Source organism: Aptenodytes patagonicus, chromosome 5 (genome assembly GCF_965638725.1).
Source record: "Aptenodytes patagonicus chromosome 5, bAptPat1.pri.cur, whole genome shotgun sequence".
Lineage (NCBI taxonomy): Eukaryota > Metazoa > Chordata > Aves > Sphenisciformes > Spheniscidae > Aptenodytes > Aptenodytes patagonicus.
Window position 1 is genome coordinate 73,823,106 of NC_134953.1, and position 15,424 is coordinate 73,838,529.

Genomic DNA, 15,424 nt, shown 5'->3' on the forward strand with positions numbered 1-15,424 from the left:
AGTCAGTGTGGGTCAACTGGATCTTCATAGTCAAAACGTGGTGAGCACCTGGCTAATTTTTATTTAAAGAAAAGTGTTTCAGAAGACACTTGTATTGAAATGATAACTTATAGTCTAACAGAAATGAAAGAGATAGCTAAGCACCTAGTAATATATGCATATATATTTTATATATGTATATATAGTTCCTTCTATTCTTAAAATCATGGAGACAGCTACAGAACTGATCAGGATTATGATCCAGGGGAGGGGGAAGATACATTATAAAACAAATCCTAGGAGTAACTGGTTACAATTATTTTTCCTAGAGATGTATTATATTATACAGCCAGCATAAATATTGTAAAAAATAATTATGAATCTCTAAGTTTAACTGTTCCTATAGAACTAGATAATTAAAAAAGCACACACACAAGAGAGAGTCATTTGGTTTTACAGTGTTTGACACTGAAAGCTTTATTAAATTACTTTTTATGTCCTCAAGCAGTTTTTAACACCTGTCGTGACAGGTCAGATTCCTGCCATTAGGAATTGCACTAAAACAAGTCATGGTTGCTGCTGGTTTTTTCCTAACATATCTATCAAATTACTCAAACTAAATATGAGTTGAAGGCATTCTGCAACTGCACAAATCTGTCAAATCTATTTAAAGGGCCTATGTTACACAAGGTTGAAGGGTTTTATTTGAGCTTCCAGTTTAGTATTTTTTCTTTGGTTTTAAATATCACATCCATAAATCTTCAGAAAATTATTCTAGCATATTAATCAAGTGATAATATCTGAAATATTAGAATATTTAAATATCAAAGGTTGGGCACTGACCAAAAAAAAAAAAAAAAAAAAGAGGAATTTATAGAGAATGTCTTTAAAAAAAAAAAAAAAACAACAACAAGGAAAAAGGTTACAGCAATTAAATGTTTGTTCTCACTTAAATTCCAGTTTATCAAAGAGGCCGAGCTGATTTACAGGAACTGTTTTGGGACGTATAGACTACTTGCATGGATAACAGTTTCCAGGTTATCATTCTGCACACACAAGTTTTTGGTTTTTTTCCCCTGAATAAAATGCTGTTTTGTTTTGATTTGAAGTTCAATGTGATTGATTACATTTAATTAAAATATGTTTATAGTAACAGTCTCCATCTGTAAACCAAAGAAGGCCAATTGCTTCTATTACAGGAAACAGTTCTGGGGTGTCCAAAAAGTCATTAAGAAGTTCATGTATTTACATGGCAACATGAGTAAATTAACTCACCTTTGGACCTGGCAATCCTGGCAAACCTGGATTACCATGTGGTCCTGGAATACCCTATAAAAACAAACAAACAAAAACACAAAAAAGAATGGGATTATTCAGTACTCCACTGAACAAGTGTGAACAGTTCGCAGAGAATCATTTTACTGCATCACTGGTGCTTTTAGAAGCACTGGTTGGGATTTTCAAAGGATTCTCAAGAAATAAAACATGTACATCTTCCTAAAAAATGGAAAGTGAAGTTGAGTACTTCCCTTTCTTTTAAAAATCTCCGTTTCTATTGTTTTCCCAAGTAATTCTTAACAGGTATTTGGCACACAGTCACTGCACTGTTGCTCTCCAGCTACAAAACTTGAAGGCATGGGATAAAAATCAGAAAAAACACATTCTGAGGTACCCAGCTATACACTGCAAAGAGAAGGAAGTGGATCAGTTCTCACTGACTTAAAAGATGACTCAAAGCAACGTATTCCACCGTCTCTAAAGATGAAAACCCTCACCAACCTGATTCTCCCACAGCCGCTGTAGAAAATGGGCTTGTTACTAAAAGAGTTGGACTTAAACCATTCCAGGAACAGAATAGGCTATCAGGACTATCTACGCCTTCCAGGATAAGCGTCTGTTCCTGCAATACACTCAGCAATCCTCACTCCTTGACAAACTGCGCATTAGGGAAAATATTTGTTGCAACGGCTGTCAGCAGCTATTCATCTTCCAAACACTGAAGGACCAAACTGGTGAAAACCTATCCCTGGTATGTCAGCAACAAAGCTTTTGTTGAATTCACTAAGGCCAAAAATTGCACCCAAAAAATTAATCCAAATACCAAAAATAATAAGAATCCTTTTCAGCTTTCTCATATATTCAGTGGTCTTACAACAGATAAACTCCAGTGTTTGTCTTTCCCTCACATGAGACTGAATTTACCCTTTATACCTTGCAGTAACACTGAAAGCTGTATCTGTTAAGTGCTCCCTCTCACTAATGACAATGTTGACCTAACTACACAGAAATGCTAATCCCACGTGCTGTGAGAGATTAATTTGCACACTGGCAACTTTGGAGGCTTCTCAGGGATTTAGGAGAAAGGAAACAACTAGTAAGTGCCAACATAGTTGCAGTGCTGAAGCGGCTCCTAGCTTTTGCTGCTTGCAATGTTATCTTGGGGCATAGTACTGCAACACAGAGGTGCAAAAGTATCCTAGTGAAATGAGAGACATCAGGGGAATTTCATCTCATCACTGACTAATTCTGAAATTGCTGAAATTTCATTATTGAGAAACTCTGAACAAGCCAAGACACTTAGAAAACCTTAACTGTCAGATGTGGACTTCTCTACCACAGAATTAGAGAGATCAAAATCAGTTTTTAATGGAAATCTCTAGCCATTAATCAGGCATTGATACCATGCCCAAAGTGTCCAACCCATGTGACTATCTGTCAGGATCAAATTTGGATGCACACCTGAAAGACCCTGAAGAAGGCCCAGGCAATGCAGCTCTGCACTCTGCTGCTTCTTTTCAACACCTCGAGTCACATTTCAGGATCACAAATGGCAGCTCATGTGAAGGAAGACAGAAGTCACAGGGCAGACTGGTAGATGTGGACATGAACTTTGCATCAACAAGGTTTTACGTGCTTTTTGGCTCAAAAAACTCCTCTATCATATCACGTATCTTCACTAGCTATGCTTGCTTGAATTTATCAGTGTTATATGAACTAAAGAGCACTGAAATTTCAGAAAAATTTATTTCTTTGATCAAACAGTTTCATAGACTTTCTTGGCCCACATAAATATGTATTTTAAACTTAGAACTACTGGTAAATATTCATCTCTGCCATTTCCATACTTTTCCAGGCACCCTACTGTAAGCTGTCTCCTCACATGGGAGAGCATGTCCTACTCAATAATTAATCCAGAAAACTCGCACGGTAGAGCACTGTGCTCTTAAGTACTCTATACCTGCAAAAAAAAAAAAAAAAAAAAAGACCTGCAGAAAACAACCAACCAACCAACAACTGAGCAAGAGAGATCTCACCAACAGTCATGGCTTTAAACATATGGGCAGCCTCCTCTAAACCAAAGACAACTTCCCACTTGTGAGGATCTACTTGGGTGCCTCTGATGCCAAACGTATCCTCAACAGAGGCACTATGCAACACAAAAAGCTGAGTTGTAAGAATTGTCAGCTCTTATGTAGAAGGACAATTTGAAAAAAGGATCCAAGAAGTCAGGAAGATATGTATTTGAAGGAACGCTTTTCATTTTATACTTCTAAATGTGTCTTGTCCACTCCCTTGTCTCCAACTGCTCTAAAGCATCAGTTTGGTTTTCGGCCCCTTTGACCAGTACACTTTCCTACCCAGTCAGACCAAGTTTTGAAAGCCAGCAAAGCACAGGATGTTCAACACACTATTGAGCAGCAGCTTGTTTAAATGTTCCTCAAAGGTCAAGTCAAAACTCCTCCCAAATGTCTGCTGAGCCTTCATATAAACTACTCCCTTACCTCCCACTTGCAATTTGCCTAGATGAGCGCACTCCAGCCATAACCACTTACATCCTCAAATACCATGGCCTGAGATCTTCTACACAACACATGCTAACCTGTTCCCTCCAGCTGCCCTTCTCCTAAAGCCTCCAAAATCAACCACGACCGCAGGGACTCCTCAAGCACCTTTTTTTTTTTTTTTTTTTTTTTTTAAACACACACAATTGTGCAAACACAGATTTACCCTCTTTTGCCCTGTCAACTAGTCCTCGCAGCGGCACAGGCTTCTCCCATGCTCTTGGCAGCTGGGGCGCGGGATTCTGCTCACTGCGGCAAAGCATGTGCTCTGTCCCCTGGCACAGGGCAAGGCTGCTATCTCCCTGCTCATGCTGGGGTGCACCCAGTCACACAAATCAACGTTTGCTACTGCAGCTCATTTCTTGGGCAAATTACCCAGATATCTATCACCCCTTTTATCAAGCTGCTACAATGCAAGAGACTAAACCAGATTTTTGGGAGTGGGGGTTCCCCCCCCCCCCCCCCGTCTTGCAGTGGTTAATTTTGTATCCACCGCCTGCTCCTCCGTGGCTGTGGCATGCATTGCTCACTCCTCCTCATTCCAAAAACAAATGAACATGACCTTAGATTGCAGCAGATGGGAGCAGCATGGAAAAAATAAAAGTTAATATTGTGAGCAGCAAAAGCTAGGTACAAATGTAACAATGCACTGTATACACACCCATACACGGAATTAACCATGCTGGAGGCTCACAGCAGAAAAAAAGCCTGTTTGCTTTGTCTTACTTTAACCTATCTGCCAAATGTTAAGAATCTTACACTTTCATAATCGCCAAGCATATGAATAAAGTTGAGAAAAACAAAATTATGCAAACTCCAGTTTGATTGTTGGTGACCTGCCTAGAGCTACAGAAGAACATAGCCGTTTTACTCACCCGAGGACCTCTCTTTCCTGATGGACCAGGTAAACCTGGAGGACCCGGAGGACCCTGGTGATAGAAAATCAAAACAATTGAGGCTAAAACCTGATACAAGGACAGTATCACAAGTCTGAATCAGACCAGTTCTTCTAACTTTCTGCTCGTGCTGACCTTCTCAATTTGAAAACTAATTCCCAAACTACAAGCACGTGTGTTTTTAATCTGGCTCCAAATCAGATTACTGTTTAGAAAGTATCTTATGTGAGAGGAATTGGAGCTAACAATCTAGATAGTAACTTTTACTTAAGTGTATTTATATTAAAGGAAGAAAACATCAGTTCAAGGATTAGAAACAAGCAAGTGCAGTGTATTTCAAAACAAAGAACAGAGAATAATTAAGCCTTTTTAATAAGCATGCTGGCATGCCAAACACATTTTAGAAAGTCAGGAGTAACTGAAAAAATGAGATACCACCTCACAGAAAAGACAGACATCAAATAGAAGAAAATAAATGTGGACAAATGATTGTTCAGTTTCCTATTAAAAGCTTCTGATAAGAATAATTGGTAGCATGTTTGCCCTTGTATGTAATGAAAATAATTCTCTTTAAAGAAAATGCAGATTTTTTTAAATGCTAGTATATAATCTGATGTATCTTTTGCAAATAAATTAGATTATTAGTCACTATAAGAATATTAGACAGTGTACAACCCTCTGTATATCTAATGGTTTTGACCATAGAAACCTTTCCTTTTCTGTATGATTGCTGTTCACATTCAAAACCCCAGGATCTACTTCATTGTACTCAAGTACAAATGAGAGCTCTAGACTAAAATCTGCACTAATTTATATTTCATCTGTCACACTTGAGTCCTAAGGAGGCATGGGCTATTCTTAAGGGTGAATTCAGCTCCCATCCAAATGCCAGCACGACGAGTCCCAGCTTTAACAGAAACCAAGTACTCCTCGGGCAAGGGAAAACGGGCATCAGGAAAGTCAGACCTCATGAAGGAGGTGAGTCGATGATAGCAGGAAGGGATTCGACTTGCTCTTTCACCCAGGCTTCCTCGCAGCCCTGCGTTCTGTATATACTACAGCCTCTCAGCTGAGGCACTAGGCAAAACACTTGAGTGTCATACTGCCCTTCACCAAACACCACTGCTGAAAGCTGGCAGGGATACCACGGAAAACAGAAGGGCAACTATGGTAGTTGAAACGGCCAACTCGCAGGCTTTGCAAAAAAGGAAAAAGAAAAAAGAAAGAGAGAAGGGGAAAAGAGACAAACACCCTTTGGGGTTTTATTAGCAACCAATGAATCATTTTATTAAGAAAAAAGTTGCATTTTTAAAAACCTAAAGTTTTGTGAAAGTGGTATTTCTTTTTCCTTGGAAAGATAACATCACTGGCAGAGAAGACAGTGCTGATTATGGACTTTCGGCATTGTCAAGCCAATTAAATTTGTTTGGCCAAAACAGAGACCACTTTAGACAGTTCTGGGAAAAAGACTGTTGTTCTAAGGAAGAAAAAAAAAAAAAGATTTTCCTCTCCAATTATTCATAATAATCTTAGGAGTCTAATTGTAGTTCAACTGCCTATTTATAGTTGGGAATATTTGTATGTCCATACATACTGCACTAAGTCATGCTGAAACCCATACCCTGCACTTCCCTCTCTGTGTAGTTTAAGACGACGACACAAGTCTGTGTTGCAGTCCTGGTCTTTAGGTCAAACTGTAACATGTCATACTTTTAGCATAGGAGGTTCGCTATTCAGCCTGATTGCATAAAGGCTCACTAGCATCCTCATATTTTTCTAAAGTAAAAAGTCCCTGTGTTTAATAACAAAAAGAATGTAGCAGACAGACACATGGAAAGCTCTTGACCTGGCATTCTTGTCCCAGTCCGAAAACGTACCTGAAACGGCAGAGAGAGCTCCTACCCTGCCACTGCTGAACTAGTATGCTTTCTAATCTCTCCTCTCAAATTGTAAGTTGAGATGCACTTCGCTTAGAAAATTATCCTGGGACTACAAAGGGAAACGTTGTGTTTCTTATTAAGTAAAATAGTTGCAACTAGTGTGCATTTTTTTGCGATTTGTGGTACAAAGTTCTTCTCTATCCCTATTTCAGATGCTCTCTACATTTCCTTAAAAATACATTAATAGCCAAACCCCACCATTTTCCTAATAGAAATCTTAGTGAGTATTAACATCCCTGATCTTTGCTGCTGATTTATTGAATGAGGGCAGTGAGAACATTTTTCCCTATGTGACTTTTTAATTTTTTTTTTTTAAATAGTACCTGCTTCCTTTGGAAAAACAAAAAAAAAACCCCAACAAAAACACCCCTCACTTCAATTACACTAATTCATAAGTAATTATCTCTCTTCATCTAAAAAACACAAAAAGAAGAAAATCTAATCACAACCAAGCCCTCAGCAAAGCCTAAAAGAAGCAGTAAAATGTATTTTGAACTATGCAGCCAGAGATGAATAATGCTTTCTCAAGGCTCTCTAAAATGAAGTCAACCATTATAGATGAAGGCTCTGGTTAACAATTATTAGCAATTAGCACCAGCAATGCAGGTGTTCGATTAATGTATTAACAAGGACTCCCTTAACCAGAGTACGTTACTCCTTAACCTCCATCTTAGACTCCTCCCTGCAACTCAAGCAACATCTCTGCCAACAGCAGACTTAGTAGAGCACAATTAAGTCTTCCTGGAAACGCTTTTCCGACTAGTTGTAAGAAGTTATTCCACCCTATGTACTTCTTCAACCTGTGAAAGCAACTGCAACTTCAAATCAGCACGACTGTGTTTATACTAGCTAGGAAGCTATTTGTGCCTCTTAGGCATCCATGTAAGCCACAGAATTCAACTTCTGAGAGTGAGCCAATCTCTCAAGCCAAGGAATTAGTCATTTGCTTGAATAGCTTTTCCTCCAACTACTGGAAACAGTAATTAAACAAACCTGAAGCAATTAAAAGTGTTAATGTGGTTTTTTGCATTTGACATTTTAACCACCACCAAAAAAAAAAAGTGACTTTGTGTAAATATTACTGACACAAATTTAAAATTCATTTATTTAATAAGATCAATTTACTCAAAACAGATCATATGTACCTTAAGAAAGGTACTACAAGTTACTGTGCTTAGCAATTGTGAAAATTTCGTTTAGCTATTGAGGGGAGAAGCTCCAGTTCCAAATAATCATGGCTTAATCCTGAAATAATAAAAGCAGATGCTACTCTTTGAGAAATTTTCTCTACCTTTCAAATGGCCATTGGGATAAATGTAATGGTGAACTTCCACAGACATTTTCTAGGATACTGAAGCCCTTCTATGGATGCATGTGTCTTGAACTTGCCCTAAGCCAGAGGTAACAGGAAGCATTTCATTTACATGTAGCAAGCCCCTAAGTTTTCAGATACACAACAGTAAATTCTGCATTAAGTGGTTAAAACTTCTGCACAGGCATATGCTGATCCTGTTGCCATTCAATACCTAAATCATATTCACTGAAGTTTCTCTTGCAAACCAACTATGACATTTCTCTTTAAAAGGCATTTGACTACACCCCAACCACTCAACCTTAGCTCACCTCAAACACGTTTTTAAAAGACTAAATTAAAAGAAACGTATGAATTTAACGCTTGATCCATCAAACACCTAAGGCAGGCGGTCCTTCAGCAAAACAAAAGTGACATGAACCTTTCTGCACATCATCACCAAAATACCTGAAATACACAGGAGGGAAGGAAACAGAAACACCAGGCTCCAAACCTCTTCTAAAAAAAACGCTCTCCACAGAAGGAAATTCCACTTCTAACATTGCTAATATCACTTGTTCTATTGTGCAGGTATCGCTCTGATTAGCCATGTTTTCCTTACGTCCCACCTAAAATTTCCTACTCTGTCTTGCCATACTTTCTGTGAACAGGCAAAAGTATCTTTATTAACTCACCCTTTGCAGAATTGTAACATTTGTCCCTTACTTTCATTACTAAACACACTTTTGTTTTAACCTGTACTCAGAACCGTATTTTCTATAACTGCGCCACCGTTACTGCAACCTTCCGCAATCCCTCCAGTCTGTCTACATCCTTTTTAAAGCTCATCATCCAAAACTGAGGACGCTTCTCCAAACTGCAGCCTCAGCCTGTAGAAAACCAGTGGAAAAATAGCCTGTCTCTGATACTCACCACTCCTGGTAATCTATCAAGCATCACAGTGATAAGATGCATTTATTTTCTAGTGCACTAAAACATCACTATCACCCTCATCTGACTGCCTAACCGATCACTCCCCCATCCTCTAGTTGTACTTTTAATTTCTGTACTGTTGCACTAAGTTTCATCCCATCAGTTTTAGACCATCTAGAATTCTGATTCTGTCACTCAGAATTCTTTACCTACTCCTAGCATGCTTTGCCTACCTTTTTAAAGCCTATTACTTCATACAGATATTAATTTTATTATTGAGCAACAAGGATCCTACCAAACATGAATGTCCACTTATTTTTTCTTCTTGCTTCATCTGCATTTCACTGGAAATGATAAAAAAAAAAAAGCACGCTTCTCTTTCCAAATGCCCTAGAGCAGGCAGTCACTGGTGTATGATTAACCTCCTTTCTTTACAGCTGTGGAAGTCTTTCCCTTTCTCTGTCAAGAATTCCTACAACAGCCAAAGCAATGTCATCAACATCAGAAGAATATAGGAGGCTTTGGGTTATGGATTAAAGCTTTTCAATGTTGTTGTGCAGAAGATAAGGAAACTGCATCAGTTTCAGGTGAATTAAAAGAAATGTTTAAATATTTAAGACTAACATTATCTTTTTGCTACTAAAAATAAAACAGCAAGAATTTTAAGTTTTTATCTGAATCAGCAGATACTGAGATAGATTTAGCCTGGGTAGGGAAACGTGAGGGTTACCTGCAGAGCTAAAATGCATGAAAGTGATTAACGGCCCAATATATGCCCTGTGGCTAGGGAGAGCCTCAGCAAGCAATTTTGTTCAACTGAGAAATAAGCTAAGAGTGAAATCTCTGCCTACGCTACCCTTACTGCTGTTTATTTAGCACCACATTTAGGATCTCCGAACTGCCCTCTTTCAGGGTTCTCACCCTCACACCCCTTGGTTGGAATAACAGCATCTCATCCAGGACTCAATTCTGCCTAATGCAGGGCTTGCATTTCCAATTCCTCCTGGCAATATCTCCAGACTGCTTCTCCCTACCAACTAGACAGCCTAAGGAACACCACCTTTTGGTCTTCTACTATTCCTCCTCCTGGCTGAGTCTCTTCATAATCCAGAAAGCTTTTCCAAGAGAGAAAACTAATTCCTAGCTTATTTCTCAGAGGAAGCCAAATCCTGTGCAGATAGGCCTGCAGATGGAATTACCTACCAGCAACTAACCTAAATCAGCTCTTCAGCTCACATCAACCCCTCCTTCTACCAGTGTGGGACTATGTATCACGTTACTGCAAACTGCTTTAGGACCATGCAATGAAGAATATCAGTTTGAGAGTTAAACAGTTAAAAATACACACCAGATTTTTTTTTTTCTTTAATCTTTATACAGTGCCAACACCCTCTGCAACACAAAAAGGAGTGGTTCATCAGATGAATGGAGCAGCTTTCCCTCTAAACTAGTGGTTCAGGAGACCACACTGTTCCACTTTAAACTCACCTTATATTTTTGTAGTGGATTTTGGTCATTGCAACTGCTAGAATTTTAATCAGGGTCTTAATAGTTCTGAAGAAATAGGTGCCCTTTTCCATATGCTATCCATAAATAAAGGCCTGAATTCTGGAGCTCTGCTTTGCAGCAGGGTGAATTCCACAGCCATGGGATCATGGAATACAAGGGGCCTAATTATACAAGGCAAGAATCAGTTCTGGTAGATGATTAAAAGCTAAAACGAAGCTGAGGAGTTCAAGAACCACAAGAGCTAGTTCTTGCCTGTCAACTCCAATAGAACAAACATTATTTCTGTATTGAAATCTTGAAAGAAGATTCAAACCAACCACAACATAATGAAAGAAGGGGAGGGGGGAAGGGGGGGTGTGTGTTTCATGCCTCATCAGGATTTTTTGTTGCAAGGGAACTTTGCAAGTTCCTCAGTGTTGCTTTTTTAGGCTCCCCACTGATACGACTCTGAGGGTGCTTATGTATTAAAGTGTTAGAGCTACATAGATAAAAGCTGGATTATCTCTGCTCTTCTCTACATAGGTGTACTAGACTGAGAAAGCAAACCAAGACCACCTCTTCAAGTCTGAGGCCGACAACAGTGGCAGGTACTGTGCCGTGCAACCTCCATAGAGCACAATTCTTTACAAAAGCTTGCATAGAAAAGGCCATGCAGAGGCTTCTTCTCCCTGTGGCATCAACCTCTCTGGCAACGCAATGCTTTGGCTTTGCCTCCGTTTCAGTGGGTGCTGCTGGACCTTTCATCCAAACTAGTGCCCACAAAGGGGACTAGATTAACTTCCCAGCTCTGCCACCCATCTCTAAGACCTTGGGCATGTTATTTAAATCCTGACCCAGCAAAACACTTCAGCACAAATGCCCCATATTCATTGCTCCAGACTATACCAAACGCAAGGTCTGCTCTAACTGCCTTCCTAGATGAGACAAACTTCTGCGTCCCCAATCTGTAAGAGAGGCATAGAAAATGGTAATATAAACATCTTTGAACTCTCCAAATCAGCTATCACCTTTGACACTGTATGTATAGTGTCTGTGCCTAGAACAAAACCAGAGCGTTTGCTTGGAGTTTCTTAGTAACGCAACAACCAACAGCACTATCAGCAGCCATTTCTGTGCCACGTAAAAAAGAATGGATTTAACTTTCTGGGCTGTAACTGACTGAAATCACAATGTACAAGCTATGTGCTAAAATTACAAGCTTCCATTAGCAGTTACTAAACATCCTAAGCTCCAAAAATGGAAATTAACCTCATGTTGATGACATCTACATACTTAGTGATATGTCCCATAAATACTATCGTAAGGGACAAAAAGAGAAAAAAAGACTGAGTTCATATTCAGAAAAGATTAAGCAATAGCACCCCTGGACTAATGTGAATTACTTGTTAACACATTTTTCAATTGTGTAACAATCCCTTTGCATCTGGATCCTGTTTAGAGTAAAAATTGAACTTTTAAATAGGTTTTCAGTTGCTGACTACCTTAAGAAAAAAATATTTCAGTGCTGAAAGAATACACGCAATAAATTTATGGGCACATTCAAATATATACTAGGAGCTGCTTAACAGATATCAAATTGCTTTCCAGTAATAACCACACAAATGCACACACATAAGAAAAAAAGAAAAGGAAAAAAAAAAAAAAGATGAGCAAGTGGAATTATCTACTCCATGCTATGGTTTAAAAATTTTAACCAAAAACTCAAACAAGCACTAACTATCATATTTCCCAGGCTAAGCAGGAACTGCTGTTCTTTCTTGTCTGTAGCTTCATATATATTGCTCCCATTTTTATGTATTAAAAAGTTTATGAGCCTTGTGCACACAATAAGAAAGGACAAACAGGTTTCTATTAAAAGCACTACTGTGCATTTGCAATTGTTTCAGGGATCACTTACCCTGTGAACTGAAAAAATGCCACAAAATCTTGTATGACCGTTCTAGAAATCATTTTACATGCAGGTTTGCATGACCTCGTAACCTTGGGTTACAAATGACTTTACCAGTCTAGATTCTGCAACTGGTCTCTTTCTACAATTATGAATTTTGATAGCATTGCTCAACTGAGAAAGCTATGTCAGTCTTCCAAATAGCCTGGTTGTTCTTTTCATGGATCAGTGTCTACATTTGTGTACTGTATGAATTTATCCTGTAATTTTATTAAGTGAGCAGTCTCCATAATTAGCAGCCACAAACATCTGGCTGCCTGTCAAATTTTAAAGAAGTCTGGGTTGCCTACCACTTCACCAGAATGTGAATGTCTTGAACGTCTTTGTATTCCCCCAGTAAATAAAAATATACAACACTTACACCAAAATTACATGCAGGAAAGAGACATGCTTAAGGCAGACAAACATTTGTACTGTACAGCTGGGAGAAGTTGCAGTCACAGCTTTGGCATGCTTTGCGAGGTTTCTTTCAAAGCCTCTGTTAAATGTATGTTGCTGCATTATAGTAAAAAGAGTAGTAAAGATAACTTACAGGAGGTCCAGTTTCCCCCTTTGGACCTCTGACACTTCCCATTTCAAACATTTTGTCAAGATCTTCATAGTCATAAGCATAATTATCAATACCAATGTCATAACTGTTTTCCATGTGGTAAGTCTCATCAGCATCAAATGCACCTTCCTTTCCTGGACTGAGCTGATTATCCAGAGGGAGGTCAACAGGCAAACCGTACAGGGTTGTGTTGAAGATTTGCTGCTTTTTGCTTGGTTCATCTAAATGCTGTTTTGCTGTGTCCATTCCCTTGCTTTCAGTTTTACTCTGTTTTACAGGGGACGTCAGAGAAGGCTCACTTTGTCTGCCTGCATCTTCTGTGGTATTATCTAAAGCATTTGGATATGATCCTGTAGGGGTTTTAGTGATGTTTCTTTTTTCGCTCATTTCCTGCTGATGAAGAGGCAGATTGATGTTCTCCTGGAGTTTTGTTTCAGGCCAAGCTTCCAGCAACAGAGGTTTGGCCTCTGGAAACTCCGATGCAGAGACATTTCTTGACTCAAAGTATTCTGATAGAAAGCGAATCTGAGCAACACTGGTAACAGAAATGTTTGAATTTTCTTCCCTTCTATAAGCTGATATGCCTTCCGACTGGTTTTTCTCATCAATCATCATCTTTGAAAAAACATCCAGCCCATCTGAGACGTGTGGAGCTCCTAGCAGAGATCGATACGTTTCAGCCTGGCGACACTGCTGTTTCACATATTTACAATAGTTTGCAGAGGCTTCTGCAGAGGGAATAATATCTAGCTGACATATAACTCCTTCAAAGCTAACAGAGTGAGAGTTCATCCTGCCCAGGGTAAATAAACCATCCAAATCAAATGTCTCCACTTCAGAAAGTATTTCCCTGCTATAGTACTTCTTTCCGCACTCAGCAAATATCGAGACAGTCTTGTCTCTAATGTCAATGGCAAATGAATGCCATTGTTCGTTATGAACACTATAATCAAAGTATACGGACTGCTTCCCTCCAGTGTACACCACTACCTTTCTCGGCAGCAACTGGACACCAAACTGCAGTCTACTTTTGTTCCTAATACTGAAAAGGAAAGCATTATTTACTCTGTAAGAGTACAACCCAACTAATATGGTGAACTGATGCCCTAGATTTGATGGTATGACTTGAGTGATGGGGGACTCAATATGTGCATCACTAGTTAGTACAACTCCTGATACGGTTAGACGAACACCCTGAGGTAACAGAGATGATGTTGAGGGCACTGTCGTCTCTGAGGGCTGTTGAACATCTTTCACAAGGCCTAGTTGATGAAGAACATCTATTGCTGTAAAAAGAAATAAAGGCATACTGTTGATTTTGTTTACAAGCTCATAAATTCAGATCCATATAAACAAATATACACACGTCTTAACAAATCTGTACTTCCCAGAGCATATATACTGCACACAGCAAGGCCACCGAACCCCTAGTGTAAGGCACACCAATCTTTCACGTAAATCAATTAAAGCCAGAACAAAATTTCCATCTTTAAAAGAAAAAAGAAAGACACATAGAAAGGTCCACGTAATGCCCATTGTAGGTTAGTTCATTTATGAAACTGAAAAATCCCCATTTGCTGTCTTCAACTTTTTCACAGTATTAAATAAACACACTTTGTTAGTTCCTTATTTATTTGGCTAATCCTGCCTGCTCTTTGAGCAGAATTTTTTTTTAACTTTAACTTTCTTCTGCAAAAACCTTCTGCAATAAACCCATGCTTTTCCTCTTTATTAGAAAAGTTTAAATGAAAGTATTTGGGGGGAGGATTGCTTTGTTTTTAAGAAGGGACAAGCTATTTACAACGCAGTAACACCTCAGTGGAGCACCAGAAGATAGTCACTGGCTCAAAGCAAAATAGAAAGGTTAGCCTTGCTGAGTAGCTACTATGTGCCGCAGAGGTAATGCAACTGGTACCCGGGAAGAACTGCTGTGCTTCCACCAGGGAGCTTTCCTCCCGCCAAGCAAGGCCCTGTGCCATTACAGAGCTGGCTTCAAAGGGAATTGTTTTCCCTGTGGGATCACCCTTGATTGTATGTATCTTTGCCAAAGTTAGCCAGACTAAAAGAGAACAAAGATCTTTCCAAGGGGAGATGCAGCAGAGTGCGCTGACGTCTCCTTTCCCTCCACACAATTTACTTGTTAGGGCCAGGGATGAGGTGAACTCTGCAGATGCAGAAGTGGTGAGGAGCAAGGAAAGAGGAGAAGTGTCAGGACCCGAGGGGCAGTGCTCCCATCTTCTGGCTCATCTGTCCTCCAGCGAATGCAAGGCTGCAGCTACCCAGACGAGAGACTGAATTAAGAGCGCACTCCACAGCAGGAGACAGCAGTGGACATTAAGGAGACAGAGAAACCAGCTGTCCAACCGATTTATGTCCTGTAGATTTGGTTTTGGCATATAGAAGTCTGGAGAGGACATCTTCCTGCGGCGGTGTTTTCACTGTTGGATTCTCTAGTGTCTTATACAACGTGAGCTTTGTGCTTTAGCCCTTTCCTTAGCCTGGACCTTACAGTATCTCCATCTTTTACCTGGCTAAA

At 39.4% G+C, this 15,424-nt stretch overlaps 1 protein-coding gene across 5 annotated transcripts in view; it reads right to left on the bottom strand.

Moving 5' to 3' along the window:
• COL24A1 (collagen type XXIV alpha 1 chain) overlaps positions 1–15,424 on the bottom strand; it is a 153,525-nt gene that overhangs the window by 125,817 nt on the left and 12,284 nt on the right. For all 5 annotated transcript variants that reach the window (XM_076340542.1, XM_076340541.1, XM_076340543.1 and 2 more), the window contains exons 3-4: positions 12,871–14,174; positions 4,697–4,750 (exon numbers count right to left, since the gene is read on the bottom strand). In XM_076340542.1, coding sequence (XP_076196657.1) covers positions 4,697–4,750; positions 12,871–14,174 — 1,358 coding nt within the window. The remainder of the gene's footprint in view (positions 1–4,696; positions 4,751–12,870; positions 14,175–15,424) is intronic.